Source organism: Acipenser ruthenus, chromosome 8 (assembly GCF_902713425.1).
Source record: "Acipenser ruthenus chromosome 8, fAciRut3.2 maternal haplotype, whole genome shotgun sequence".
NCBI classification, from domain to species: Eukaryota; Metazoa; Chordata; class Actinopteri; order Acipenseriformes; family Acipenseridae; genus Acipenser; species Acipenser ruthenus.
This window is the reverse complement of record NC_081196.1, coordinates 60,826,242-60,852,456: the sequence shown is the minus strand read 5'-3', so window position 1 is coordinate 60,852,456 and position 26,215 is coordinate 60,826,242. Positions and strand designations below refer to the sequence as shown.

At 38.1% G+C, this 26,215-nt stretch overlaps 1 protein-coding gene across 2 annotated transcripts; it reads right to left on the bottom strand.

The window, feature by feature from the left end:
* Nucleotides 1-2,294: 2,294 nt before the first annotated feature.
* Nucleotides 2,295-25,371, bottom strand: LOC117406508 (tRNA (cytosine(34)-C(5))-methyltransferase, mitochondrial-like). 2 transcript variants are annotated; one of them, XM_059029415.1, is made up of 6 exons: nt 24,669-25,371; nt 24,388-24,476; nt 23,392-23,735; nt 22,319-22,473; nt 16,615-16,736; nt 2,295-3,519 (listed from the first exon to the last, which is right to left on the bottom strand). In XM_059029415.1, exons 1-6 carry the CDS (start codon nt 24,849-24,851, stop codon nt 3,258-3,260), a joined length of 1,155 nt encoding a protein of 384 aa, XP_058885398.1. In that variant the 5' UTR covers nt 24,852-25,371; the 3' UTR covers nt 2,295-3,257. The 2 variants fall into 2 exon arrangements, with proteins under 2 accessions (XP_058885398.1, XP_058885399.1); XM_059029416.1 differs by having other exon boundaries at nt 23,392-23,760; nt 24,669-24,843.
* Between the last annotated feature and the right edge of the window lie 844 nt (nt 25,372-26,215).

The following is a 26,215-nucleotide window of genomic DNA, read 5'->3' as shown; positions in this document are numbered from 1 at the left end:
AAAAAAGCAATGAAGACTCGCGTATAAACAGCTGAAGAGTAAAAAAGGCTCTTCAGTTTCCAGTGAGAATGCATTTTGATGAACAGTCTATCTTCCTTTAAGCCAATCACCTCCTTACAAATTCTTTCTCGTCACCCTGAAAGAAACAATTTGAAGGCCAAAGAACAAGCTGCAGTCCTAATGGGCATATCATATGAGAAAATGTGTCATTTTTTCCCTATAAAATGTAGGTATGTATTTATATATATATATATATATATATATATATATATATATATATATATATATATATATATATATATATATTGCATACCAAGACAGCCTAGTGGGATTCAGCATCTTGTTTCCATGCAGCAATTAAATCAATCAATAAACAAGGCATTATAATTCAACGTACAATACAAATTCTAACATAATTAATGAATACAGTGAATGTCCTGATCTTACTAACGTGTTCTCAAGGCATAGTCACAGCTGCTGTTTGTTAAGTAGTAGCCTCTCCAGCCTTGGATTTAATTCCTTACTGATGCGGAAAAGCGCAGATTTATTATTGAAATAAAATACAGCCGAGCAAATGTGTGTAAAAATATGTATCAACATAATGCTGACCAACCATGCCCTTTTTGATTTAGAAATGTATAAATGGCATGTTTACCCGCTTTGCATGTTGCTCCTGAATGCCTGCAAGACAGAAGAGGGCCACAGTGTGGGGTAGTGGAGTAGCAGAGTGGGGTAGTGGTTAGGGCTCTGGACTCTTGACCGGAGGGGCCGTGGGTTCAATCCCAGGTGGGGGATACTGCTGCTGTACCCTTGAGCAGGGTACTTTATCTAGATTGCTCCAGTAAAAACCCAACTGTATAAATGGGTAATGGTATGTAAAAAAATGTGATATCTGTATAATGTATAATGTGATATCTTGTAACAATTGTAAGTCGCCCTGGATAAGGGCGTCTGCTAAGAAATAATAATAATAACACATCTGGCAGGATTAACAATCATTAACTTCAATTGTGAGACCATGGGTTTGTTACACCCCCTTAATAAATAAATAAATAAATAAATAAATAACTCTTTGACTACATTATGATAGGTCTGTAACATCATGGTAACAGCATCAAATGTAATTGACTTTACCCATGAGGCGTGGACAGCTTGTCTGGTTGAACTACAATGTGCATAGATCTATGAATAGCCAGGAGGCAGGTTTCTAGGTTTTCTATGCTGGGTTATAATCAGCAATCTTTCTTGTTTCCCTATCACTCCAAACTCTTTCACATACAAGTCAGAAGCTTTCATATAAACAAACATTTATAAAATAATATGTTTATCAGCAGTATGCATGTTGCAAAATCATGCACAGAATAATAAAGTGGCTGAATCATTGATTTTAATAGTTTACATTATTCTATGAAATATGCTGCTAATCCTATTCTTGCTTTACATTAAACACACATAGAGGATAACAATAAAGAAATCCTCTGGTGAGGGTTAACGCAAAATAAAATACAAAAATCTAATCTTTAAAATGTTTTTCTTTGAATTGTAGTTTCTAACTATTCCTGATAGATCTGGATGCTATCATATGTGTCTATCTTCTTTTAAAGTACACTGATTTACAAGTGTCAAATTTAGCAACATCAATATATTTTATGCAGTTTTATTCCAACAATACAGGAGTTTGAACTTTTGGTAAGGACTTGTGTAATGGTTACAATTAGAATTGTTCATTTATAGTATATTATGGATCAGGTGCATCCAACAAAAAGATATGACCTTTCAAAGGTCACATCTTCACCTGTTTTTGGACTATATTTTCCAGTGTGGGCAAACTCAGCACTGGTGTGTTTTTAACATACCTTTTTAACCAAATTCAATACTGGTTTATTGTGTCAATGAAATGTAAAAACTAGTGTGTATGTCATTTAAAAAAGAATACATAAAAAATGATACGCAAGTAAAAGAAGGCGTGCGTTGTGGAGTTTTTAATATGGGGATCTGGCTGGTAAAAACGCATGCAGCTCTTTTCAGTAATTCTGCAAAGCTGATGAGATCCAGCTTTTATGCCTCATACAAAATGCATCACCTCTCATTGGGGATTACTAGGAATTGAACACATCTCATTGTGTACCAACCTCAAACAGCAAGTGTGTTTGTAATTATTTTCAGATTCCAGAGGGTTATTTTAACACTGTGTGTGTGTGTGTGTGTGTGTGTGTGTGGCACTACAACACAGTAGAAAAATTATTGTAGGGGAGAATGGAGACTGCCACCTAAACACAATTTAAAAGGATTACTTTGTAAATCTGTGGCAGTTTTATTGCCAAGAACAGTGCTTTATTTGTATGTGTACATTTCCAGAATGTCAGATGTAACTAAAGTAATGACAAACAAAACACAAGCATGCTGCCAGCCTTTTGCAGCTAGAGAGAACCTGATGGCATGAAAAGTTATTAAAATACAGCGACAAAGGTCTGTATACCCTGTTAAGAGAGAGATTTAATTAAAAAAAAGTTATTTCCATGTTTTTTAATGACATTCTATCCAGACGTACCATATTACACAAATATGGACTGGGGCTGAGGCGTATAGTGGAAAACCTCTACATTCATTGCAAACTAGGTTTAAGATGTTTTAGATTTTTTTGCTTTAAAATGATGGACTTGCTATTCTGTACTGCTATTTTATGCTGAAAAGAAAATCTGTCAGGACATCTTTTAAACTAGTGGGAAGCATAACACATGCACAATGATAAACTAACACATGGAAGGCCAAATTAGGCGTCTGCTAGAATGAAATGCAAGTTAAAATATAGGATCGGGGTTCCGGGTACTGAACCACCCCTTATAACGTTGTTTAGCATCTCTGAGCTGGTGGTATATATATAGCATTATTACAGATCTGTCTTTCATTTAGTTTCAGGTTTAGAAGTAGACAGTCCCGGAGGACAGAAACACACAGTAGTGATGAACAGCTTCAAGCTGTCTGGATACTTCATGGACGGCCTCTGCTGCACTATGAGCACTGTTACTTGTGCCTACACAACACTGAGTCCACACACTCAACACTGTGTGCACTCCTGTCCACAACAACTACTGTCTGCCAAGCTGAAACGAAAGACAGAGAACTTCTAGAATAATGCTTTTTCATATTGTGCGCTACAAATTGGCCTGTTTATGCTTCCACCAATCCTGGCGATATTTACATCAGAGGGTTGAGTAAATAATACATCAAGCATAAAAAAAAAAAAAAATGGTGGTTCAGTAAAGTTTCTTTAACTTTGCAACATACATTGGTCCCCAAGTTTTCCCCCTTTCTGGGATCACTAAATGACCAAGCATATTGCCAGGGGCAAAGGTGAAGTGCTGTGACATGGAGGCCATCTGTCCTGTTAGGTCCACAAGCTTGACGTTGTCAAAAGATGAGAGCACCGACGCTATGACATCACTGTTTTCAGCTCGTGAAAGAGTGCATGTTGAGTAAACCACTGTTCCTCCAGGCCGCAGCGCTTCAACAGCTGACCTGCAAGGGCAAGAAAAGCAAGACGGCATCTCAGATTGTAGGGGTGGTCACAATTCTAGTAACTTGTCATGTACAGTACTTAATTCATGGGATTTTACTTACTGGTATCTTCATCATCAGTTTACACTGCTTCTGGTGTAATTGTTATTATTATTTTTGTTTTCTCTTAAATACAGTGCAATTATAAATCATACCCAAATGTATTGTATATTGTATATAAAGCATAAAAAAATAACACATCACTGTATGTATACAAAATAATTGTATCAAATTATAGTACGATGTTTTCTTATATTTAAAAACAACAATATATACAGTCAACCTCAGTTAACTCGACATCCCACAGGGATGCCATTTAGTGTTGACTTATCCAAGGTGTCGAGTTAACCACGGGTGCACATGAGCCATGGCATTAACATGCATGTAATTAACAGAACTCACACGTGTACACTATTACAGTGTTTACAAGTTTATTTTTAGTTAAATGTCCTTATGAAAACAGTTGAAAGAACTGCAGTGAATGAATCAATTACAGTATACAGTACTGTACAAACTCGGTACAACTTGTATAGTTTGATTGAAATAAGAATTAATAAAATAACTACAGCTTTATTTTTACAAAAACAGTCCAACAACAAAATGTTGACTATACTTTTAGGTATTGGCTTGTACTGTCTAATTTGACGACTTAAATAGCAAAAAGTTAACAAATGTACATTATACAGAATTAACATGGTGAACAAAAACAATAACTTACAGTTTCACACAGAAATCAAATATTGTCGATTGTTTCGCATGCAAAAACATGCGCTGTTAAATTTGTGCTGACAAGCTAGTTATCCTGAATAACCTGAGTTTTAAAGCCAATTGAACGAGAACTAATTTTTCGCTTCTCACTCATTATGATACTGTAACCAGCTGCACTTGGTAGTTGCGAATGAACGATCCGTTTCCAGGCAGAGATCAGTCACGTGAAACACCTGTCAATTTATCCACTAGTCTTTAATAGTTTTTATCCCTTCGGTACCGGTAATAAGTATCGAGTTAGGAGTAAAGCGTAGTTTCGAATGAAAAAATTAAAAAAGAGTCAGGATGCATATATTTTATATGGAGAAAATCCGGGACCAAGACTGTCGAATTAAGCGAGCAATCTCGTTAACTGAGGTTGTGTGTGTGTGTTTGTGTGTAATTATATATATATATATATATATATATATATATATATATATATATATATATATATATATATATATATATATATATATATATATATATATACAGTGCCTTGCGAAAGTATTCGGCCCCCTTGAACTTTGCGACCTTTTGCCACATTTCAGGCTTCAAACATAAAGATATGAAACTGTAATTTTTTGTGAAGAATCAACAACAAGTGGGACACAATCATGAAGTGGAACGAAATTTATTGGATATTTCAAACTTTTTTAACAAATAAAAAACTGAAAAATTGGGCGTGCAAAATTATTCAGCCCCTTTACTTTCAGTGCAGCAAACTCTCTCCAGAAGTTCAGTGAGGATCTCTGAATGATCCAATGTTGACCTAAATGACTAATGATGATAAATAGAATCCACCTGTGTGTAATCAAGTCTCCGTATAAATGCACCTGCACTGTGATAGTCTCAGAGGTCCGTTTAAAGCGCAGAGAGCATCATGAAGAACAAGGAACACACCAGGCAGGTCCGAGATACTGTTGTGGAGAAGTTTAAAGCCGGATTTGGATACAAAAAGATTTCCCAAGCTTTAAACATCCCAAGGAGCACTGTGCAAGCGATAATATTGAAATGGAAGGAGTATCAGACCACTGCAAATCTACCAAGACCTGGCCGTCCCTCTAAACTTTCAGCTCATACAAGGAGAAGACTGATCAGAGATGCAGCCAAGAGGCCCATGATCACTCTGGATGAACTGCAGAGATCTACAGCTGAGGTGGGAGACTCTGTCCATAGGACAACAATCAGTCGTATACTGCACAAATCTGGCCTTTATGGAAGAGTGGCAAGAAGAAAGCCATTTCTTAAAGATATCCATAAAAAGTGTCATTTACAGTTTGCCACAAGCCACCTGGGAGACACACCAAACATGTGGAAGAAGGTGCTCTGGTCCGATGAAACCAAAATCGAACTTTTTGGCAACAATGCAAAACGTTATGTTTGGCGTAAAAGCAACACAGCTCATCACCCTGAACACACCATCCCCACTGTCAAACATGGTGGTGGCAGCATCATGGTTTGGGCCTGCTTTTCTTCAGCAGGGACAGGGAAGATGGTTAAAATTGATGGGAAGATGGATGGAGCCAAATACAGGACCATTCTGGAAGAAAACCTGATGGAGTCTGCAAAAGACCTGAGACTGGGACGGAGATTTGTCTTCCAACAAGACAATGATCCAAAACATAAAGCAAAATCTACAATGGAATGGTTCACAAATAAACATATCCAGGTGTTAGAATGGCCAAGTCAAAGTCCAGACCTGAATCCAATCGAGAATCTGTGGAAAGAACTGAAAACTGCTGTTCACAAATGCTCTCCATCCAACCTCACTGAGCTCGAGCTGTTTTGCAAGAAGGAATGGGCAAAAATTTCAGTCTCTCGATGTGCAAAACTGATAGAGACATACCCCAAGCGACTTACAGCTGTAATCGCAGCAAAAGGTGGCGCTACAAAGTATTAACTTAAGTTTTTTATTTGTTAAAAAAGTTTGAAATATCCAATAAATTTCGTTCCACTTCATGATTGTGTCCCACTTGTTGTTGATTCTTCACAAAAAATTACAGTTTCATATCTTTATGTTTGAAGCCTGAAATGTGGCAAAAGGTCGCAAAGTTCAAGGGGGCCGAATACTTTCGCAAGGCACTGTATATATATATATATATATATATATATATATATAATAATAATTACACTATGTAACACAATTTTTGTTCCTGGGTAGTAAGTGTTATTTCCTAATTGCTTATGCCTCAAAAGTATAGAAAATGGCTATTATTCCCCACAAACTTTGCTTTTGTGACCAGGACAGTAATATTTTGAAATTTACCTATTTCCAATGAGAAAACGGACGAATTTGTGTCTTTTCGTTCACATAAAGTCAGAAAAAAACAACATGTTAATTTGGATTCATATGTATTTATACTAAAGTAATACAAAAATGACTACAAAAGATTTAGAAGTGAGTAGTTTTTCGAGATTTACGATTATACTGTAAATCACTTTCACGAATCAGCCCCCAAATGTAGTCTCCCATCATGTTCTCGTTATACTGTCCTTGGTAGCGGCGTTCAAAGTCCAGTATATCCTGGTGGAAGCGCTCGCCTTGCTCCTCCGAGTACGCTCCCATGTTCTCCTTGAATTTATCAAGATGAGCATCAAGGATATGGACTTTGAGGGACATCCTACAGCCCATTGTGCCGTAGTTCTTCACCAGAGTCTCAACCAGCTCCACATAGTTTTCGGCCTTGTGATTGCCCAGGAAGCCCCGAACCACTGCGACAAAGCTGTTCCAAGCCGCTTTCTCCTTACTAGTGAGCTTCTTGGGGAATTCATTGCACTCCAGGATCTTCTTTATCTGTGGTCTGACGAAGACACCGGCTTTGACCTTTGCCTCAGGCAGCTTAGGGAAGAAGTCTTGAAGGTACTTGAAGGCTGCAGACTCCTTATCTAGAGCTCTGACAAATAAGGCCCAATTTGATGTGCAGTGGTGGCATCAGCACCTTCCGGGGGTCCACCAGTGGCTCCCACTTGACGTTGTTCCTCCCCACAGAGAACTCGGTCCGCTGTGGCCAGTCCCACCTGTGGTAGTGCGCCTTGGTGTCCCTGCTGTCCCAAAGGCAAAGATAGCAGGGAAACTTGGTAAAACCGCCTTGGAGACCTATCAGGAATGCCACCATTTTGAAGTCTCAAAATGCGTCTGCCGGATGCTTGCAGCCTCTTGATGCCATCTCAGAAAAATGCAGATATGTATCCACTTAGGCAGCTGGAACTAAACTGAACTGGTGGGCTTAAGGCCCCTGTATTTATACTACTATTTATATTACTGGAAAGTTCTAGAAGTTACTCCAAGTTTACTCAGCACTGAATCTATCTGGAATGTTCTGGAAAATAGGTAAATTTCAAAATATCACTGTCGTGGTCACAAAAGCAAAGTTTTAGCCATTTTCTATACTTTTGAGGCATAAGCAATTAGGAAATAACACTTACTACCCAGGAACCAAAAAAAAAAAAAAAATTGTTACACGGTGTTATTATTACTTATTTCTTAGCAGATGCCCTCATCCAGGGCGACTTATATGTATATATATGTATGTGTGTGTATATATATATATATATATATACATATATATATACACACACACACACACACACACACACACACCTTTTTACATATTTTTGCATAACTTGACATTATGGTATTGTTTTCCACTGATGTAGTTGAATGGTTCAAAATTACATTTTTTTCATTGATTGCAAGGGCTTTTTCTTATTAATAGTGACCAAGTATTGTGTGTTTCCTTTTCTTAAATGGTAAAATCTTCCTTGAAAAAAATACTTTATGGTTAGGTATATGTTATGAATAAATAGAATCAATAGCAAAAAAAAATGTGGCAAAAGTATATAATAACTGTACTGCAAAAGCAAAGCTGCCCATAACATTGGCGAGACAGGCATACAAAGACTATCAGACATAGAAAGATAAACAGACCTGAAAAGACTAGATCTGTTCAAGTGATTATGAACAAGAGCAACAAAAAAAAGACAATGGCATGAGTGTAGAATAGTCCTATTATTTCTAATCATATTCTAGAATTGTTAACAGCATATTTATAGATGTTTATAATCACATAACAGACACCTAAAGTGTTGCCATATATATAGAACCAGGAACAGAAAAGGATCTTGTTTCTAACTTATAAGAATGAAGCCCACAAAGAACTTTATCATGTGACGCACCCACTCACAGCACAGCTAACCTTCACTGACGGAGACGGTAAATGATGCGTTTCATCGAGACTGGGAATCTTACTCAGGGGTCAGAAAGGGGTGAATTTATTGCTATTTCCAGTTAATATCTGTTCATCATGTTACTTGTAAAATGTATTACAAATCATCTATTAGATTATAGGAATATAAATATATTGATGGGCAATTAATACCTTGTCCACAGCATCCGAGGAGGGTTTCATTATCTGCCTAATGGGTGCCATTACTGTAACCAATATACCCTGTCCGGTATAGCAATGGCATGCTTTTGCATTTACACTGTAATATGAGAACACAGCTTTGTAGAAAACCTTGCTTTAACAAAAAGTGAATCCTGTGCAATCTACAAATACCTTGATTAAAATGTACTGTGCATTTTCCTCCCCTCACAAACTGATCCCAATACAAATGAATAAAACAAATAGATACAACAGGGAAGATTTACTAAACTTGCTGCAGCAGAAAAACTGGTAGCACGGAAAACCAAACTCTTAATGTTACTTAATTTGTAAGAAACAACTTCCTTTAAGTGTAATTATGAGCCCAATATTCTAACTGAGGTAGTCACTTCACAATACAGCACCAATCCTGTTGCCTTGAACATATCCTGAAATATAAGCGATGCCATTTGGACAGCTCAGTGAGTAACCTGTTCCTGTGTTCACTTAGGCATGATAGTTGATGTGACCAATGCCACACCCTGCTGCCTTCAGATTGCACAGATTAAACACCAGGCACCCATTCACAGCTGTGTCTACTGTGTGTTAGCATTCATTATGAGATCAAACACCAGGTTTCTTATACTGTTCCCTGCAAAAATTTGAAAATGAAGGAAAGAGAAAAGGAGGGGTCATGCAGCTGGCTAATTCACTAGCCCTCCTAGCTCGACACAATGAAATACAATTTCCAGGCTTATCTCAAGTGAAATGAGTTTGTGCATAGACCATTTGACAGTCTTGCTTGAGAGGCCCAGGACAGAATATAAAAAAGCAAATACATACAGAAGAATGCCGGTGGAAAACTATACAAATCAGATTATGTTTTATTCATGTCGAACCAAGATAAAAAAATATGTTGTACTTAGAAATGATGACATTTGGATAATATAGGATGAATTTCACGTGTAAAATACATGGCACACACTAAACACGTCGTTAAACATTCATGTTAAAATAGTTCTTCATTCAAACACATACAGAAACTGAAATATGCTACTGAATGCCACCACTCTTTACTTATTTGATTTAATCCACCCCTACGCTAAATATGCCAATATGCTAAATATTGCATTATTTACAAGACACTTCCCAGTACCTTTGAGTTCATATCCCTTCATGTTTCAAACAAAGCTTTAGCACCCTGTCCATGATTTTGATAAATCATCCTTGAGAAAAAAAAAACATGACACTTTGACAACCACAGAACTTCAGTTTTTCAGGGGACTAAATGATCCCCCTTGGAATCTAAGCTCTAAAACAGCTGCTTAACAGAATTGACTATCCTTCACTTTGTGCATTTGTGCTGAAAGAGTTGGCACATGCCACACCACTAATACTGCTCACAACTCATAACACAGCCAATTTTTCAGTACGGCCAAACCCCTATAAGCTCCTAAAGGACTTCATTAGACAGCTGAATCTCTCCTTCATCCATCTTAAAAACTGCTTTATTCAAAAGGATTGTTTTTATAAGAATCAGCTACCATCTGTACAAGATGTTATCTGGTCAAATCCCTCAAAAGGCCAGAGGTCCAGTCATGCGATTTCTTCAGGTTTCCTAACCTGAAAGTCAGTACACTGCCCAAAAAATAAATAAATACAAAAATCAGGACATCAGTCTTCAAAATCTTGACAAAAAACTTGAATACTACATTTATTTGGGCAGATTCCGGTGTGACCTATAGTTCTCAAGAGTCTAATTTAAAAATAAAACAGGATAAGTCACAGCTAGATTTTTTGAGCATTTTACAGAACTGGGAAATCACCCAGTATTGCACCTACCATGGGGAGTTCCCTGGTGTTGTAAAATAATCTTATAAACAGCTATGACTCATCACAGCAGAATATAGGTTGATCTAATCAGCTTCAAGTCTAGACAAACATCTTGGCCAGTGGCTTCATCAGAAGTGTTATCACTCTGATTCTTAGAATTTTCGAAAAGTCTTTTTGAAGTTACGGATACATTTCATCTGTTGGATTGATTTGAGAATGTGTATACATGTTCCACTAAAACACCCACCCACTGGGCTATTGGTAGATCTACAAGAATACTTGTTTTGCCATTTCAGGCAATCCAACTAGTTGTAAAACATTTCAATAAGCTCATTATAAAACAGAAGAATGTAAGCAGGATGAGTGGATTTTCTATCCTGCAAAATTCCAGAAGAGCAAGCATGGTAGTGTTCTGTAAGCATATTATTATCGTCATTGCTCTAGTATTCACCAACACTACCTGTACTGGGTTAACATCTTTCAAGCCACTTCCCCTTCAGGCTGCATCTGCACTCACTGACACTAAGAGTGACAAACCCACATGCCAGCACAATCCAGACTTGTGAACCTGCCTCAGTCTTTTCACAGGCATGGTCTCCTGTCGAGACACATTTCCTATACAAGATGACACCCAGGACAAGCACACAGCAGGAGAAGAATCCTCTACCTGTTGAGTGCACACGGAGGCCAGACAAAAAAAAATACAGATCAACAGTAACACAAAACCTCAGCTTTGCAATGATCTGGGGAAAACAGTGCTAATGAAATGCAGCAGAGTAGATTTTTTTTTTTTTCACTTTGACACATTTAAAGACATTTCAAATACAGTATTCATGCCTCCTCAAAGAGCTTCTGATGAATTGAAATAGAAATATGCACAACAACACAAAATTCCATTAACGGTAATAAAATAACTACTTGTCAAGGAGCATCAGAATGTGAAGGTGATTTCTTCACACATGGTGCAGCAAAAAATGTTCAAATACATGAATACACAGTATTGGTTACAGAAGCACAGTATTTATAAATTAGTGGAAACCCCATCCTACTGCATGACCCATTAAAGTGCAACCTTGTTCTCCCATACATTGCTACTAAATTGAGTCTGCCTTGGATATACTCTCCAGGGGGACATTTACTACAGTGGCAACATTTGGGAGAGCAAGGTCATGCTTTGATAGGTCATTCAATGTACCGCTGTAGGATGGGGTGAGCTTGAAAATAAAATGCAGTGTTAGGGAAAACAAGGTGATACTCATGTGATGAAAGTTTATCTACGTTATTGAGTGTATCCGAATATTGAGGTACATGGAGAAGATATGTCTGCCCTGTCAGTCCATCTGTCTTAATTGATTTAATCGTGGTGGGTGATGCAAGTCACTGGAGTAACAGGGTGGAGGCTGGGCACGAACCAGCGACCCTGCACACCGCAAGGAGCATCTCAACCACAATGCAAAAGAGCCAGGCTCCTCTGCATTCGTGGCAATAGAGCTTTTAACCTCATGTCATGTCACCGACGGGGGCAGGACAGATTCTGTAAGGGCAGTGTGTATCACACAGCTCTTCCCGTTGCACTGGGATACTTGTTTCTTACTGTATGTGCTGCTGTAAAGTAAGAATGCTTTCAAAAATAGACATGTTAATAGATTATATTTATCAATTAACTAAATGCAAAGTGAGTGAACAGAAGAAAAATCTAAATCAAATCCATATTTGGTGTGACCACCCTTTGCCTTCAAAACAGCATCAATTCTTCTAGGTACACTTGCACAAAGTCAGGGATTTTGTAGGCATATAGTCAGGTGTATGATTAAACAATTATACCAAACAGGTGCTAATGATCATCAATTCAATATGTAGGTTGAAAGACAATCATTAACTGAAACAGAAACAGCTGTGTAGGAGAAATAAAACTGGGTGAGGAACAGCCAAACTCAGCTAACAAGGTGAGGTTGCTGAAGACAGTTTACTGTCAAAAGTCATACACCATGGCAAGACTGAGCACAGCAACAAGACACAAGGTAGTTATACTGCATCAGCAAGGTCTCTCCCAGGCAGAAATGTCAAGGCAGACAGGGGTTTCCAGATGTGCTGTCCAAGCTCTTTTGAAGAAGCACAAAGAAACGGGCAACGTTGAGGACCGTAGACGCAGTGGTCGGCCAAGGAAACTTACTGCAGCAGATGAAAGACACATCATGCTTACTTCCCTTCGCAATCGGAAGATGTCCAGCAGTGCCATCAGCTCAGAATTGGCAGAAAACAGTGGGACCCTGGTACACCCATCTACTGTCCGGAGAAGTCTGGTCAGAAGTGGCCTTCATGGAAGACTTGCGGCCAAAAAGCCATACCTCCGACGTGGAAACAAGGCCAAGTGACTCAACTATGCACGAAAACACAGGAACTGGGGTGCAGAAAAATGGCAGCAGGTGCTCTGGACTGATGAGTCAAAATTTGAAATATTTGGCTGTAGCAGAAGGCAGTTTGTTCGCCAAAGGCAACAGTGAAGCATGGTGGAGGTTCCTTGCAAGTTTGGGGCTGCATTTCTGCAAATGGAGTTGGGGATTTGGTCAGAATTAATGGTCTCCTCAATGCTGAGAAGTACAGGCAGATACTTATCCATCATGCAATACCATCAGGGAGGCATCTGATTGGCCCCAAATTTATTCTGCAGCATGATAACGACCCCAAACATACAGCGAAAGTCATTAAGAACTATCTTCAGCGTAAAGAAGAACAAGGAGTCCTGGAAGTGATGGTATGGCCCCCACAGAGCCCTGATCTCAACATCATCGAGTCTGTCTGGGATTACATGAAGAGAGAGAAGCAACTGAGGCTGCCTAAATCCACAGAAGAACTGTGGTTAGTTCTCCAAGATGTTTGGGCCAACCTACCTGCCGAGTTCCTTAAAAAACTGTGTGCAAGTGTACCTAGAAGAATTGATGCTGTTTTGAAGGCAAAGGGTGGTCACACCAAATATTGATTTGATGTAGATTTTTCTTCTGTTCACTCACTTTACATTTTGTTAATTGATAAATATAAACATATAACATGTCTATTTTTGAAAGCATTCTTACTTTACAGCATTTTTTCACACCTGCCTAAAACTTTTGCACAGTACTGTATATATACCACATTTACAGTGTCATTTTTTATTTGTGGTCTCTTAGCCATGCATTAATTCTCACAAAACTGAAATACAAACCTCTGACCTTGTGACAACTGCATATGATGTGACATATAGATAGATAGACAGATAGATCACTTCCCTACATATCTCCAAATCTCTGAATACCAACTGCCAGATTAGCGTGACTCTGGGCAAAGGTATGATATATATGCCCAATAGTAAGTTGCAGGCAGTTGGGTGAAACAGCCTGGAATGATTGTTTTGGACTCAGCAATTTATGCATAGCGAGCGTTTTTAGATATACTGCAAGAAAAGCAATGACCTTGAAAAATGGAAACACTATTCTCATGTCCAAATAAGTAACAAGAAATAGATCAATGGGGTAAGGAGAGGTGGGTTTGGGTTGCTAGTGGGGGTGGAGTGAGGGGTAGCTTTCTTACCTGGAATTTCAGGCATTCTAATTGCCTAAAATGTAATGTTATTATTTTTTTAAATCCTGCTATAGCATCTATAACTCATTACGTTTTTACTTCAATTTGAATACCTGTGGGCAATGCGAGCAAAAAACAACAAGCACTGTCTGTCTTGACAGCTATTATTCAGCAAAGCCACTGACCTGGTCAACCTGCGGGAAGCTTTAAACTAAATGCAGCAGAACTGGGTAACAAGCAACTCAAAGCACTGTCGCGCTCTGCAATTACACCAATAAACAGTACCTGACAGTCCAGAGCACACTTTAAAGACCAAACCAACTGTTTTCATAACAGTGTGCTACCAAATACGAACTAAAGAGCACTATTTGTGTCAAATCCATTGCTAGCAATCCCTTTATTATGGGAAATAGAAATGTATGTAACAGGCAAAATGCATTCTGCATTTATTAATGCATCATTGATACTACTTTAATGACATCATAAATAGTAAATATAGCTTCACCTTCATTCCATTTATCGCACTGACATTTCCACGTTTTTATTTTCTCCACCAGGTACTGAGCTGGATTCTTAGTGTAATTCCCATTTTGTTTGTTTTACTCCTGAGAATGTAGCCCTCGAAAACAGATTCAATAGCTAAGCGATAACACAGAGCTTCTTTACTACTGAACCCTTTCTGACCACGACAAGTACGAACAAATCAGCTGCTTGCATGACCTGTATTCAGTAAAAAGTAATTTACAATCATTTCCCAACCTTCCCTGAACCACCATCTGTGACCCCCTCACTCGGCAGTCAGCTGGCAGTTAGCCTTTGGCTCTGCGTGACTGAGGATGCGGACACATTTTTCAACACTTTGCAAAGGTTGTTTGTGATTAATCCTGCACAATCTGTGTGTATTACATGGATGACTGGTGTATTTAGATAGGTTTGAAGCCTCCAGGAGAAGACATTTAAATTTGACCCCACCTCAACACATCCACATATTGCTGCTCAAAATAGTTGAACATGTAAGGTAAAAGCTGAACTGGAATAATGTTCAAACACTCAATGCCCAAGAGTATTTCACAAGATAAAAACAGCCATCAGCCATTTTGTAACAACTGTATGTCGCCCTGGATAAGGGCATCTACCAAGACATAAATAAATAAATAGATAAATAAATAAATAAATAAAAATAACCAGTGGTGGTGAAAACTCCACGCACTGTATTAAACCTTTAAGGTACAAGGGACACGTGTGTCCCACAAATACAATGATGCTACCTTTCTTATTTTCACAATGAGGTGCACCAAACAGGGCTTAAAAATGTACTGACAGGTTGGATCTGGTCATTTAAATGGTCAGTTTGCTCGTGCTAGTTGAGTTACTCTCAATTGTATTTTAAGAAGAAACCGTCTGAACAGCCGCTCAGTTCCTTGTGTACCTTACGGGGTTAAGCTACAGGCACTGCTACACAACTGTAAGGAAGAACTGTGAAACCGCTTAGGCAAAATAATCGGCTTCATACTTGTTTCTGGTGACATGCTATGCATTTTCCTGCTAACTTTGGAGCGAAGAGAAAAACTCAAGCTCTGGTTCTTGAGTGTATAGTAAAATTAAAGGAACAAAAGAGGTACAGGAATACTAGCAGTGAGGTGCCATGTTTAGCAGTACCTTTAGAATAATGGCCTATTCAAAAAGACCACCTCAAATAGGTGAATACCCTGATTAGTGTGACAGACTGAGTGGCACATACAGGAACACAGATCACACACGTCTCAGAACTGAAAAATGACTGGAATAAATATATGAACATTTGTTCAGTACAGGATACTGAAAGTTTTTATAGTTATCCTAGGATTGTCTTTCTGCAGAGTTACGCAGAGCAGAAAGAGATACATACCCTGTTTTATTTAAACATCTGATTTCATGTTGGATTTCTTGTCTTTTGACTCTTTAAGACACTCTAAGAGGCTGTAGAGTATGCTGTTCAATGTGCTGTAGTTTATTCATCTGCTTTAAGCCCCTGAGCAGTGCAATAAAAGGCTGATTTAATTAAATCAGTAATAACATTTATATAAAAAAAAAACACAGGAATGATGCATGCTGCCTTTCGACAAGTTCTCAAATTGGATTTTACATGCTAGATACTGAATTGAGATCACTTGTGTTTTATATATTATTGATTTCTTCAGAGGAGGAAATAGGGGACATGATACATGACTGTAATAAGATAAAGACTTCTAATATTAATTTTTCTCTCCTCTTCTAGTGCTGTGTAAATATGAAATGTATACCCCTTCTGTTCTCCCCCGAATGCTTAATACTTGTCTCTTGATGTTACAAACAGCATACAGTACTGCTAAAGGCCAAGCTTCAAATAATTCTATTATTATAGATTCTCATTTGATGGTTGATTTTCAAATATACAAAGTCACTTTTCCAGAATACAGCCGCACACTATTTAAGAATGCCCTTCTCTCCAATTGTAAAACAAAAAAACAGTAGGTGCCTAGCATAGAATTGTTTGAAGATTAGCCCTCCTCTCCTCGTACATGCAGTTCACCTGAGCAGTTGTTTCTGTAAAGCAGGTAGCTTATCTCTTTGTTCGATCCTAGTTCCAGCCTGCACATCATCTGAAGAGAACAGCCAGCTCCGATCATTGGAGCACGGTGCATCCACTAGCACCTTAGTACAAAAAAAGAAAAAAACAACAGTACTTTAGTGCTCACCACACACTTATCTGAATTAACAGTCCACCTTACATTCTGAGGCTCAACTCTGAGACGTTACGTATCAAAGTCGTGGATGCATTAGCGCCCTTTTCTTGGGCTGGGATTCAAAGAGAAAGGGTGTAATTACTCCAGGGAATCTGGAATGGAGGAGAAGCTGATTTCAAAGCATTGAAGCAAGTTGCACTTCACATAGTACAGCTCCTTTGCCTAATGGAGGTTTCTAATAAATTAGTGCCAATCTCAATGATTCAATCCAGCTTTGTCCTCCAAATTATGTTAAACGTGTATTTGATCTGTAATGGTATTTTTTTTTTCCCCATTGCATTTCTAAACAATAAGATTGGCAAACATATCTTGCACTATATTCCATGCTCTACATCCCGTTGAAGGGATGCATCCTGCACAAGTGGGTTGCTTCTGGGAGTAGGAGTCATGGTAGGAGAAATAAGCATACAGTAATCTGTCCTGTATCCACCAGTCACATATCTGCCCAAACCGTTTATCCGCCATGATCAAGCTCTTCAGCAACATTACCCACGTGTACAGAGCCAATGCAAACTGGCTACAGGAAAGTGAACACGAGTTGTGCTTACAATTGAAAAAAGTTGGAAATATTTTTCTGGAAAAGGGAATTACCAGGGATAAAATAGCACACGATTTTGGAATTGGAAAGAGGACTGTGACAGATATTAAAAGGTCTACCTGACATGGGATCAAGCTGTGTTTGCTTGGTTTGTTCAAGCACGGAATAAGGGAATTCCAATTTCAGGACCCATTTTGTGTGGGAGAGTCCAGTTTTGATAGTAATGGCAGCTAAAAAGCAAACCTTCAAACAAATCCGCATTCAAGACTGTTTTGCTCCAACATAGTAAAGTAAGAACTACACATTTAATTTGTATTGTAACTTCACTTACTTTGCCTACTTTATATTGTATGATCAAATGGACACTACTTGCATTTTTTCCCCTGTAAACCTATGCATTTTGCTACTGTGTAAATTACCCGACACTAATGTAAGTGTATACAGCACTAACACCCTGCATCTTTCTAAACAAGGGATTTAGGGGAGCTCCCGAATAAAAATAACTCAAACTCCCAGAGCTTGATGCGTCGACTCACATTGGACTCTCACATTCACACTCACATACTAATCACTGCTTTTCCTAGGACTGATGTGTTTTCAATGGTGGCTTATAATTCCTTCATGCGACTTCATGCTGACCGGAAGTGCAGCACTGAAGTATTTACAATGAGCGTTCGATAAATATTCTGCAGCAGTTTCAATAAATTAGCAGTAAGAAATGGAATTCACCTTTACCATAGTGCAGTAGTTTTCAAACTTTTTAGACCCCGTACCCCTTTTCAAATAATAGTTTACCTGCGTACCCCCGTTTGAAATAGGGTCATAACTGGGATGTCATTTGCTACAGGGCAGTTGCCCCTCCCAGACTTTGGTTTGCTCCACCCCAGACGATCTAAATGACATTATGTCTTCCACTTTTTGACCCCCTCCCCGCCCCCCACCCCAACAAGGAGGGATTCGCTTGCAGAAGAAATTACTAATATATTGCTTATGTCCAGCACAATTATTTATACATGCTTTAAACTTTGAAAAAAAGATTTGAAAACAAATTTAGGCTCATGTGGGCTGTGCTGTGCGTGTTCGGGCTTGCATTGCTGCTCTATAAACTCATCGTTGTCTTTTTCACAGTGGATCTGCAAAAAATAACATTTAAGGTGGTACTCTACAGTACTAGTTACACTCTGGTAGGCAATGTTACACATGGAAATTAATGCAATGCATTTCTTTTTTTTCAAGTTTGTTATAAACCAGTACCACAAAACACTTGCATTGCACTTTTTTTTTCTGAAATGATGCCCTTGGGTCATGTGTTTAGTGCAGTAGTCTGTTTGTGTTAATCAGCTGCAAGACAATTAAATCTTGTTGATGGGCACTCGCTGTATGATACGAACACACTCAATAGGTCTGGAGTAGGGAATCCAATTCTGGGCACTTTTCCCAATCCCAGGATTTAGGGATTGATTTTTATTTTTTATTTTTTTATTTTTAGTCCTTCAACGAATTAATTAATAATGAAAAAACACATATAAGCATTGCAAGTGAAGATACCAGTCATGTAGCTCCAGCTCCAGCACAGAACAAGTGAGTGATTTCACGCAGCCCAGCTGCCTGCTCAACTCAACAATACTGTTATTTAAAAACTAAGATAAAACACTCAACTGATTATACTACTAACACGTTTTTAAAAGCAGCAACATCAACGCCGTTGAGTTATTTTCTTTTTTTTTTTTTTTTTTTCAGCCCATGACTGCAGTAACCAACCAATTAGCCATGTGTGCGGTCAACACTCACTCACTGTCAGCAGCCAGCTGGGTGTTTATAGAGTTAACCTCACTCAACAGAAAGGAAACATACACCAGTATGGCTGTGGTTTTATTTGAAAGGAGATTCAACATTGTTGATTCGATTGTTACACCCTGGTAAAATGCGTTGTCTGCCATTACAGGATTTTTCTCGTGTACCCTGATGAGAGCTCGCGTACTCCAGTTTGAAAACCACAGCCATAGTGCATTTTTCACATAGGTCTGATATCAATGAAATGGTAGCAATATATATATATATATACAGTACTAGGATTATTTTGTTAGCACCACATACTTTAATATTAATTACCTCTTTGAAACCAAAGTTAGAGTGCCTAGCATCCCTATACAATCTTCAAACCAAAACTAAAAGGCTCTATCTGTTCTCTTTCAAGCACAGTGATACCTGTATGGACCCATTAAATGAGATGCTTGCATATCAATGAACCAGCACCAGTATTTTAACGTGTTATATAATAAATATATGCATAAGCTCATTGAAACTCTGAATGAAAGCTGATACTGAGCTCTTATCCCACAGCGAGGTATTGCATTAGACAGAACAGATACACAGAGGTGTTCATTAGCCTGTGCTCTCCAATGGTAATTGGATGTATTCATTAGAATATACACTTGTACATCAGCTGCTGCTGTTGCTTAATTGTGCTGGTCCTGCACCTAATAGCATGCTTTTTGTTTCAGTAACATAAATTAGTGTAGGTCTGTTCAATCGTGCTTTTCTGGTCAGAAACAATTAAATGAAGAGACAAACAACCAGCAAACTTATTTAGGGCTTCTTAAATAGAAACATAAGGTGCCATAAAGAAGCGCTTTAATGGGGTCATCCTGCAAGTAATCAAATTATCTAGGCCGTGGGCAAGATAATTCTTACCCCACGGTCGTGTGATCGCTTAACACAAATCAGAGGGCTCTCTACCCCCCCCCCCCCCAAAGCCATTTTATAAGCTTGCAGTTATGTGGGCTGTTTGTGTTTATTTACCACAGCCTCCACTCAAATACCCAACAGGCAGTGAATATGTCAGATACTTTACATATACGTGGCAGGTTTATATGAAGCAGAAATCAAACATAGAGAAATAACACAAGCAGAGTGTCTGGATAATATCAAGCTATTGAACCCTGGAGGCAAGAGCCCACCCTGGGAATCACCGCCTGAACTCATGGGGTGAACTAAACCCAGACGGTTTTCCTTCAGTGCTTCATGTGGGTCTCTAATAAAGACCAGCAAATCAGCATGAGCAGGATTCGAACCAGAAAGCTCCTGATTGTATGACTCACCCTGCACGCCCGCACCTTTACCTGATGAGGCACTGAGCTTTCCGCTGTGTCAGCATGCCAGGAGTAACTCAGTGTCTAGCTACACCCGTGAGAAATGCTTATATATATAGTTGTTAATATATAAAAAGGCTACCAGAACATGAGCTTCACAATACTTACAGTGGATGAATAGTTTCTCATTTACAAAGGAAGTACTCCAGAAACAGGGATTGAGCTTATGTAAAAGTTAGTGGATAAATACAAAACAAATCGAAGAAAACACTGCAGATGTTTTTGGGGTCCCTGCATTTATTTTTACGTGCTAATTATGTTGGAGTTCGACTGTAAAGTATTTATTTGTATTTGTGTGTTGTTGTTGAAACACCCAGGCGCCAATGCCACGATGGACACATTTCAGCGTTTTCTGTTGATGAATCGCCAGCTATTGGGATTCAGCCATAGAGCTGACTTTAGAGAGCGCAGCATACTGAAGTATGATGTGTCAGATGTTTCTTTTTGATGTCCCATAGGCTGTATCTTTGGACCTTCATTATTTTCTGTTGATTGTTACTCAGGCTCCCTAGCTGGTTTAGTGCATGGTATTATACTTGACACTGATGATAATGTCACATCACTCACAGATGCTTTATTGTCTGCCCTAAGAGAAAAGGCAGTTTTCCGATTTAATAAATCTTATCCACTGGTGGAAAACAAAACAAAAAACTGCCTCCAATTAAATACAAATATATATATATCAAACCCCTAGAGCCCCTGATGTGCGGAGTGTTTATTCATCAAAACTCTGATATAATTGTTTTCGTACTTTCCAGTGAATACAAGAAGGTTTAGTTTTGCTTTTATTTTATTATACTCTCCAGAAGAAGCGGTCGTGGGAGGAGGTGTAATCCAGCTACTTATCTGCGGCTCTTCCTGTTCGAACTTGGCAGGTTTCATTAAATGGTGTATCCAAGCAATCGAAGTGTAAAGCTTTCCTTTGGACAGATTTGTAGATGTCATCTCCCAATAGATGATTCAACTGCTCAGTGAGACGGTGGGCCCTGTTCCAAGTTTTAACTCATTAGTTTGTTTTAAAGAATGTATTTTTAAATTAATAAAATCCAGTTTTCTGATCACAACTGGGCTGGCTCCTCAGTATGTACAAGTATGTTTAAAGTGTGACTTGTATGTTTGTATGACCAGCTATTTATCTAAAGACAGTGGACATAATAACGCAAAACTGCTCATTGAAACAAAAACCTGGTCATAACAAGAGGGTTCCTAGCATCAGTACTCCTTTAAATGTGCATTCTACTGATGCAATTATTATGCAACAGCTCCCCCCACTGGAGAAAGTTGCAGCATAAAGCTGCAGTCTACCACACTGTGCAATTAGATACTACGTGTACTTAATTAGGAGTCTATTAACACAGCTGTGCACATTTTTAGCTTTCTGTGCTAGCTTGGTTGACAGGTTAACTTTAACAGTAAGGGCACAGATGTCATCCTCCCTTGAAACCTTTTATTTCATCTTGTAAGCCAAACCGACATGTTCACGCTAGCAGTGATATGCTAGAAACGACACTGCCAAGCTCTGGTACAGTAAGTATTCATGCACAGACGTATACGTGAATGCAATGAGGAAATTTAGTCTGTACTTACCAACTCTGAAGCAGTTGGGTTCTCTTTTTGAAGTTTATTCTTCCACAGAAAAGAAAGCATTAGAAACTCACTGTCCCAGCTGTTTATATCCATCCAATTTACAGAGACACTAGTTACGCAGGATAATCCTGTCTCTTACATAGATGAAGCAGGGCAGGGTTAACCTTTATTTAAGTTATTTTTGAAAAAGTAAAGATGACTTGTTAATCGTACCTTGTCATACATTCCTGGCTCACTCTCTCCAATGTGTCTTCCATCTAGATTAGATACCATGACTGCACTATACAGGTCTGTGGGTAAAAACGATTCCAGGGTCTGCTTCAGCCACTTCCACCTCAGGATGTCCCATTCATTGCAATGCAGGATACCTGAATACATATTAACCATCTTCAATGACAATTACCTGAACTCTTTTGTTTTCAGTTTGAGCCTTACATTCACATTCCATCTGCTGCACATAGGAAACTAAGTGGAGTTCCTATTAACTGTAACACAGGAAGTGAATGGATGAGAAGCATTCTGGACATGAAGGACTATGTCACTCTGAAAGTCAAACAGCCAAGCTCATGCTTATATCTAACATTTTTAACAAGATAATTGCAACATTTTACAGGGAAACAAATATGTAAAAAAAATATTATTAAAACCAAATTGGGGACTGCACCTTTAAAAAAATCTATGTGTTTTAAAAGTCCTTACCTGAAGCAGCTACACTTGGTTTTGAACATGTTTGCACAATACAGTCTGCATCAGTTTTATAAGGCTAAATGTATGCATGCATCTTAAATCTGCACACTGGTCTAACCAAAACACTTAGGAAATACACAGATTAAACTGGATTTGTTAGAGTATTTTACAGCATTAGGGAAGCCCCCTGGATTGAATTAACAAGATAGTTATGCCTGCATTACCCCTAAAAATTAAGTAGTTGATTAAAAAATAACAAAGGGATTTCCTTGTGCTGCATATACAAAAAATACATAGTTTAAGAGCCTAATACTGAAAAAGCTAAATAAATTGGACCAAGATATAGGCTAAATATTTGTATAGTCTGTAAGATTACTGGTCTTCTGTTCTGAGTGGATATAATTTCTATACAACCAGAGGAGTTTACAGATTGAGAGTAGTTATACAGTTCTACAGTGTTGAAAGTGTTTAAATGATGCATCCCTACACATTTTATTTCACAGTATTTCCAATGGTGCTAGACTAATTGTGTTACGACAACACAATGACAATTAAAATATGACTCGTTAAGAAGCCTTCTCTGTAAAATGACGGGTTACCTGGAGTAACTGTCTGCAATATTGCAATGGATTTGCCTCCAGGGGCAGAACACAAGTCCAATATTGTGTCTCCATCCCTCGCCTCCAAGGCCAGAACTGGGAGAAGAGAGGCTGCATTGAGGAGGTAGTACTGCTTGAGCTTTCCGGGCTGGTGCTGCTGGGATGGGAGTCTGGACTGAGTCTCACTGACAAAGCACTGCAAGGAGCTGTGTGAGGAGCCTGGGGCATCCTTCAGGAGACTGGAGTATCCCTGACACTTGAGACTCTGCATCATTTCAACAGAGAGGCTGAACCTGTTCATCATCACAGCGTACTGCCAGCCTGAAGGACACAGTAGCGCCTCCCTGAAAGAGTGCAGCAGACCCACAACTTCAAAGATATTCATTTCACAAGTTTAACCAGGACAGGACTCACTGAGGCAACGGCAATGCAAAAAACAAACAAACAAAAAACTGCTATATCTCCACTGTAGTGAATTATGTTTGTATTCATTTCATAGACAACACAATAACTAATATATATATATATATATATATATATATATATATATATATATATATATATATATATATATATATATATATATAATACATCAAACTAAGTATAATAACATTTAAATATTAGATCCAGTTCAAGTCATATTGGTAAAACTTCTCCTTGTCATTATAATTCATAACAATAAAGAATTTTAACTACTCTCTGCCACTCCAAATGTACTGCATATATGCATGCACATAATGTAGGCTGTCTAAACTTTGATGCATTTTTTTTTGGTACTTATTACATATGTCATACAGTACGGTGTTATATAATATATAAACATACCTACACACAAACACACTTACACTCAGTCCAGTTCCACATTTCCAAAAACGGACTGTCCTAACTATGACTGCTAGAACTACAGATTGGGGCGTGTGGTAGTGCAGCCTGTGTACAAACGCAGTCCCTCCTAGTATTACAGATATTCTTTATAAACTGCATTCCATTAGTTACCTGGCTGTGCTCCATGCTTCTCCAAGTTCATCATAGTACTGCTGATCAAAGTGCTGTAGAACAACTTGGCAAATCTTCTTCTGCGGGGTCTATTACAAAAGACAGGATCTACCTTAACTGTTGCAGACCGGTATGAACAACAATAAGTGAATAACATCAATAATAATAATAATAATAATAATAATAATAATAATAATAACGTAATAGTGACATGCTGGTTTAAAAAAAAAATCAGTTTTAATTCTCTTAGTATTTATTCAATGTATTCAGTTTTTCCTTACCCTCTTACAGCTTTTATAAGAGTTTCCTCGTGTTCCATTCTTATTTAAATAAGTATTGCAATCGTATTTTCTTTCAACTGTATCTGCGGCAATGCTGGTGTATCTACACATCCAATTCACACTGTAAACGTCTCGAACAAAAACAGCAAAGCATTTTTGTAAACTTGCATGCAGGCGTTGCATTTTAACAGCGTTTCCATTTATGTTGTCCTTTTTCAACACAACATTTTTCTTTTTCTTTTTTTTCACAAAGCGGAACACTTTCTCGACTGGAACAAGTTCATCTGATAAATCCTTCCCCTTCTTCCATTTATCTCAGGTTCCGCCTCCAGTATTCTTACACTCGCGATTCTGTTACTTCTGATCTTCTTGATAAATACTCCTTGTCAATAAGCTTGTCTAATTTGAATTACCAAGTTTCTTTTCTAGTTCTGCATTATACAGGAGAGTGTTGGTTCAAAAATAAACCCATTTGTTTTACTGTGGTTTTCTGGATACATTTATCTTTCATAGAAAGGATTTTGAAATTATATTCCGCCGATCAAGAACAGTGCTTCCACAACTGAATGCTGTTTGCTACCCTGCGAGACTCAACTACAGATGAGAAGATGCTATTTTCTGTGCTGCCACCCAGATTGCGAGGGCCCTTGCTCAGAGTGATGAGAAGTTAAGGTGCAATTGAGAGGAGTCTCGAGTTCAGTGAATCAAAACAGCCATGAATTGTGCCTCCCACAATAGGGGAGTGCATTTGAAATACGTGACAATAATAATAATAAACTCCAATCTTTTTTTTTTCAACTCACCAAGAAACTGTTATATCACGGATCATTGCACCTTTATGACACAACATTGTGACAGTATTAATATAATTATGTGTGGAGTAGTGGTTAGGGCTCTGGACTCTTGACAGGAGGGTTGTGGGTTCAAACCCTGGTAGGGAACACTGCTGCTGTACCCTTGAGCAAGGTACTTTACCTAGATTGCTGCAGTAAAAAACAAACTGTATAAATGGGTAATGGTATGTAAACAAATGTAATATCTGTATGTGGAAAAAAAAATGAAATTGTATGTAAAAATAATGTGATATCTTGTAACAATTGTAAGTCACCCTGGATAAGGGTGTCTGCTAAGAAATAAATAATAATAATAGCCTTACTTTGGTCCTAGATATGTTGTCTAAATACATTTTTAACTGGTATCTGTAATACACAATACTAAAATTAGCACTTGTATGTGAAGGAAAGGTATGGATTTTAAAATGATCTTTCACAATCTTACACCTATTAACCCAAACTAAAACAATGGCATGTTATTTTATTGTTCACGCCATTTACTGGTCTAAACTATGTTAATTATACACTGTATTTATGAGACTGAAAATTAATTCTAAAAACATAATGCAAGACAAGAATAAATTGTATTATTTGTTATTTAATATAAATATCTTTTTTTTTTTTGAATAAAATGTATTATAATGCACAAAGTTTGCTTGTTTTGCTATAATTATTAAACATGTTTGTTTTTTATCCAAAAGGTGAAATTGAATA

Coding starts and splice junctions, on each gene's coding strand:
- LOC117406508 (XM_059029415.1), bottom strand. CDS start 24,851: ATGCAACGCCTGCATGCAAGTTTACAAAAATGCTTTGCTGTTTTTGTT. Junction 16,737..22,318: donor AGCCAGGAATGTATGACAAG/GTACGATTAACA, acceptor TTTTGTACTAAG/GTGCTAGTGGATGCACCGTG. Junction 3,520..16,614: donor TTACAGAAACAACTGCTCAG/GTGAACTGCATG, acceptor TTGCCCTTGCAG/GTCAGCTGTTGAAGCGCTGC.